General features: G+C 39.2%; 1 protein-coding gene across 1 annotated transcript; it reads right to left on the bottom strand.

Annotated features, from left to right (window-relative positions):
* Positions 1–222: 222 nt before the first annotated feature.
* Positions 223–1158, bottom strand: LOC100669786 (olfactory receptor 10G9). The gene has a single exon (XM_003418288.1). The coding sequence runs from the start codon at positions 1156–1158 to the stop codon at positions 223–225; it is 936 nt and encodes a 311-aa protein (XP_003418336.1).
* Positions 1159–4461: the final 3303 nt, after the last annotated feature.

Genomic DNA, 4461 nt, shown 5'->3' with positions numbered 1-4461 from the left:
ATAAAGAAAGAATAGACTATTATCCTTCCTCTTTAATTATTATCATTAAATGGCTTCTTTAACTAGGATTTGCACTATGGAGGAAAAAAACTGATATTCATTAACGGTTTCATTAAAAATTAAGATTGAGTGATTGAAATGTCCCTTGAAAAGATAATACTCATGTCTGGATTTTAATTTAATCATAAATAAAAGGAGTTAGACATATATGACCTTTCCTCATTATTTGCTTTGGGTGAATACTGACCCACTTTTCAGCATGAGCAGAGCTTTCTTCACTTCCTTGTTCCTCAGGGTATACACTACAGGGTTCAGAAGGGGTGTCAGCACAGTGTAGAAAACTGCCACAACCCCATCCACAGCATCCTTGGAGCCTGGCCTCAGATAAATGAAAACACAGGGAACAAAGAAACAGAGGACCACAATGCAGTGGGAAGTACAGATCTGGAAGGCTCTGTGTCTCCCCTCAGAGGTACAGATCTTCAGGATGGAAAAGACAATGGACACATAGGACAGCACTATCAGGAGGAAGCAGCCCAAGGCCACTACCCCGATGTTGACGAAGATCACCATCTCATTGGCGGAGGTGTCTGCACAGGCCAGTTTGAGGATGGGCGGGGCATCACAGAAGTAGTGCTGGATCTGGTTGGGCCCACAGTAGGGCAAACGAAATGTCAGTATGGTCTGGACAGCAGAGTGCAGAGAGCCACTGAGCCAAGTGCTGGTGGCCAGGAGGGTACAGGTTTTCCTGCTCATCATGCTGGTGTATCTGAGCGGGTAACTGACGGCCAGGTAGCGATCATAGGACATGACTGTGTAGAGGAAACACTCAGTGCTGCCCAGGAAGTGGAAGGAATAGAGCTGGGCCACGCAGCTGTGAAAGGAGATAGCCCTGCCCCTTGGGGAGACGAAGGTCATCAGCATTTTGGGCACAGTGACAGTGGACAACCACATGTCAATGAAGGACAGGTTAGTCAGAAAGTAGTACATGGGTGTGTGGAGGTGGGAATCCACCCTGACCACCAGCAGGATAAGGAGGTTTCCCACCACGGTGAGTACATAAATCACAAAGAAAATTCCAAAGAGGGTGGTGTCCAGGGCTGGTGCATGAGGAATGCCCATGAGGATGAACGTTGTCACCAGGCTCAAATTTGACATTTCTTCTCATTTATGGAACTCTGTCCTTAAAGAAGGAGCTCTAGTGGTATGCAGTGGTTAAGCTCCTGGCTGCTAAGGGAAAGGTTGGCAGTTTGAAATCACTAGGAGCTTATAGGAGGAAAATGTGGAAGTCTACTACCTATAAAGATTTACAGCTTTGGAAGCCCCAGGATGCAATTCTACTCTGTCCTACAGGGGTGATATGAGTCGGAATCTACTCGAGGGCAGTGGGATTGGTTTTTAGTTTTTGTACTTAAAGAAAGGAAAGAAATTTACTCATATTTCATGTGAAATATGTAACTGCGTATTCTCTGATAGAGAACACAAGGGCTGAATTGTCTTTTATCTTCTACATAGTCATTTTCAAGAAAATGAGACTTTGAAGAGAAATATTTTTTTCCTTATTTCAGTATCACATAAAATCAGCTGAACAGAGAAGAGAGGTAATTTTGTATTCTTTTTTCTGTAGAATTAGAAAAGTTATATGCAATCTCACCATCCATCAGTTTGTTGTTCTCTGGTGGCTTCTGTGTTACTATGATGCTGAAAGCTATGCCACCGGTATTTCAAATACCAGCAGTGTCACCCATGTTGAAGCTTCCAGACTAAAATGTACTAGGAAAAAATGCTGGTGATCTACTTCTGGAAATCAGCCAGTGAAAACCTGTGACCCTAATACTCTCCAGCATGTTTTCTCCTTTTCAAAATGGGTGACTGAGGGCTTGACATACCTAAGGCCGTGATGAACCTATAAGATATTTTCCTTCCTCTGCCTGCCTCCTCCTTCACATACCTTTGTTAATGACTTTATTTTGACCTAATGTTAACAACTTCGTTCTTTGTTTTAATCTGATGCAAATATCTTTGTTTCGTTCTGTCCAACTACCTGTGATTTACAACCTCCACAGGGAAATCAGAGCCCAGATGTCTGACATGTATATTTTTACCTTGATAAAGAGATGTCTAGCATGTATCCCTTTAGCCTGATAAAGGGTCTTTTGTCACTATCTTATAATGTATAACTCCTCCAGCCATGCCATCTGCAGGCTACAGAGACACTTCTAACCCTCGCAGAATTCTACATAAGATCTGATATAAAATTGCTCTTTGGGACTCCATAGAGACAGTCTGCATTGCTGTTGAGTCCCAGTGATATATACATCTCCTGAATAAACTTTCTCACTCTTTCTGACTTGGAGTACGTTTCATTGGCTCGACTGCTCCAGGATGAGGACCCTAATCGCAACAACCCTTTGGATCACAATGGTCTGATCCACAACCAATCATGGGAATGGTGCAGAACTAGGCAGAGTATTGTTCCAAGGTGCATGGGATGTCCATCTGTCAAAGCTGAAACAAAGAGCTAAGAACAGCAACGTAGCCAAACTAGCAAGTATCCAGTAGTTGGCAAGTTCCTTCTAGAATTAAGCCTTTATTCAAGCATCTTTCTCTTTTTCTCTCTGACGAACACATACACACAGACCCACAATTTTCAAATATACAGTCTTTTTTATCATCAGAGAATTATCCATTATAAATACAAAATTTAAAGAAATTTTCATTCTGGATGGCTGAGAGAAAATTGGCATTGTTAATGCTTTCTTGTCAGCAGCACAAGTGCCAAGGCAGGATCTCAAAAATGGTATAGCTTTACTCAAAGCCTGTCTTCCATTCCTCTGTCTTATCCCACACCATATTCATCTGATCATACATGACATCTGACACCATCTTAGGTAATAATGATCAAAGTAACATTTTTCTCACATCCTTTCTCCTATGTTGATTTCTAATTATAAATTTTTACTATTTCTGCCTCTAGAATTTTAATAAATCCATCTTCATCTCTCTAAACCTTCATCAAGTTGCCTCACAATATATTTTGAGATGACCAAGAAGGATTAAAACTGCTTAAATAGTAAAGAGGACAAGATTGTATCTATCGTGTTTGAGTTTCAGAAATGAATATTTAGATTTGTAATAGAACAAAACTGTGCTTCTAAAAATAAAATAAAGAAAAAATATGTAGTATGAAATTGTATTAAAAAAATTGTTTCTAGAATTTTGATTATTCCAAAGTTCAGACTCAATTTTTTTTCTTTTCTTTTTAAGAGTGGGTTGGTTGTCCTTGAAATTGTATATTCAAAGTTAAAAGAAATACAAAGGTGTAAAGAAATGAAGAGAAATCTGTTTGAAGACCTGGAGGTGTCTGATAGAAAATGAGCATTTTGTGGGTAATTTCTAAGATACTTCTGCCACACAGACTCATATTAGTGGCATATTTCCAACGTTGGGTCTCTGAGAGAAATGGAAGTTTTCCCTTGGTTCCAACTCAGAGTTGTAATGCCAAGGTTTATACACAAAACGCTTTATCTACTTGAGATAAACCATCTATAAAACCATGCAAAGTTGGCAATCTAAGTCGAAGCTAAGACAATCTAAGTCAAAGCTCAAGAAAGATGAAAAAATACAAACTATGACTATAAATAAACTGTAGATATGCTCAATATCTACACTTAGATATGCTCAATAATGAAAAATGCTTAGCTTTTGCTTTTTCTTTTTTGCTACTTACCAATTTTATAACTAGGTTTTGGATCATAAGGCAACATTCAAGGTGTAGAGAAGCTCTAGTCTTTGATTAGTAGTAGGATTCTTTTTCTTGTAAAGATGAAACCACAAGAAGAACAAGGTATAGATACAAGCTCTTTTTAAGTAAGAGAGCATAAAATTGGTTTAATGTCTCAGGAGATGTTGCCTTGGCCCCAGGGCCCTCATGATTAAGGTGGGAAACATTACAATGAGCATTTAAAATTTTTTTCCAAATGTACCTGTTTAAGTGGGTTTTGCATTTAATAGATTATCTTTCCACAAGGCATTTTATTTGCCAAAAAGTAATTTCTAAAATAAACAACCATGCCATTCTGGGTTTGAAAATTTCTTGTGCAGGACTGATTTATTTATTTATTAAAAAAAAAAAAAACTCTTCTTTAAGTTCAATGATAGAAAATATGGCTTTCATCCCAAAAGAGCCTCTGGTGGGGCTCAAAACCTCTTCGATGAATCTTACTTTCCGGCGATTATGGCCAGTTACAAAAAGAAGCTCTGTCTCTTCTGTGCTTCAGGGATGATCAGAGTCTTATTACTCCTACATAAACATCTAGGTAATTACCCTTCTTCCCTCTGGGGCTTGACGGATGCGCTGTTCAAGTTCCCAGCCCAGAATGGATGCTGCCTCAACTTCTCTGGTTCAGGAATTCCTTTCTTTCTCAGAGACTTCTGTCTTTGTGCCTTCTATCCTCCAAG

Source organism: Loxodonta africana, chromosome 15 (genome assembly GCF_030014295.1).
Source record: "Loxodonta africana isolate mLoxAfr1 chromosome 15, mLoxAfr1.hap2, whole genome shotgun sequence".
Classification (NCBI taxonomy): Eukaryota; Metazoa; Chordata; class Mammalia; order Proboscidea; family Elephantidae; genus Loxodonta; species Loxodonta africana.
This window is presented reverse-complemented; position numbering and strand designations above follow the sequence as displayed.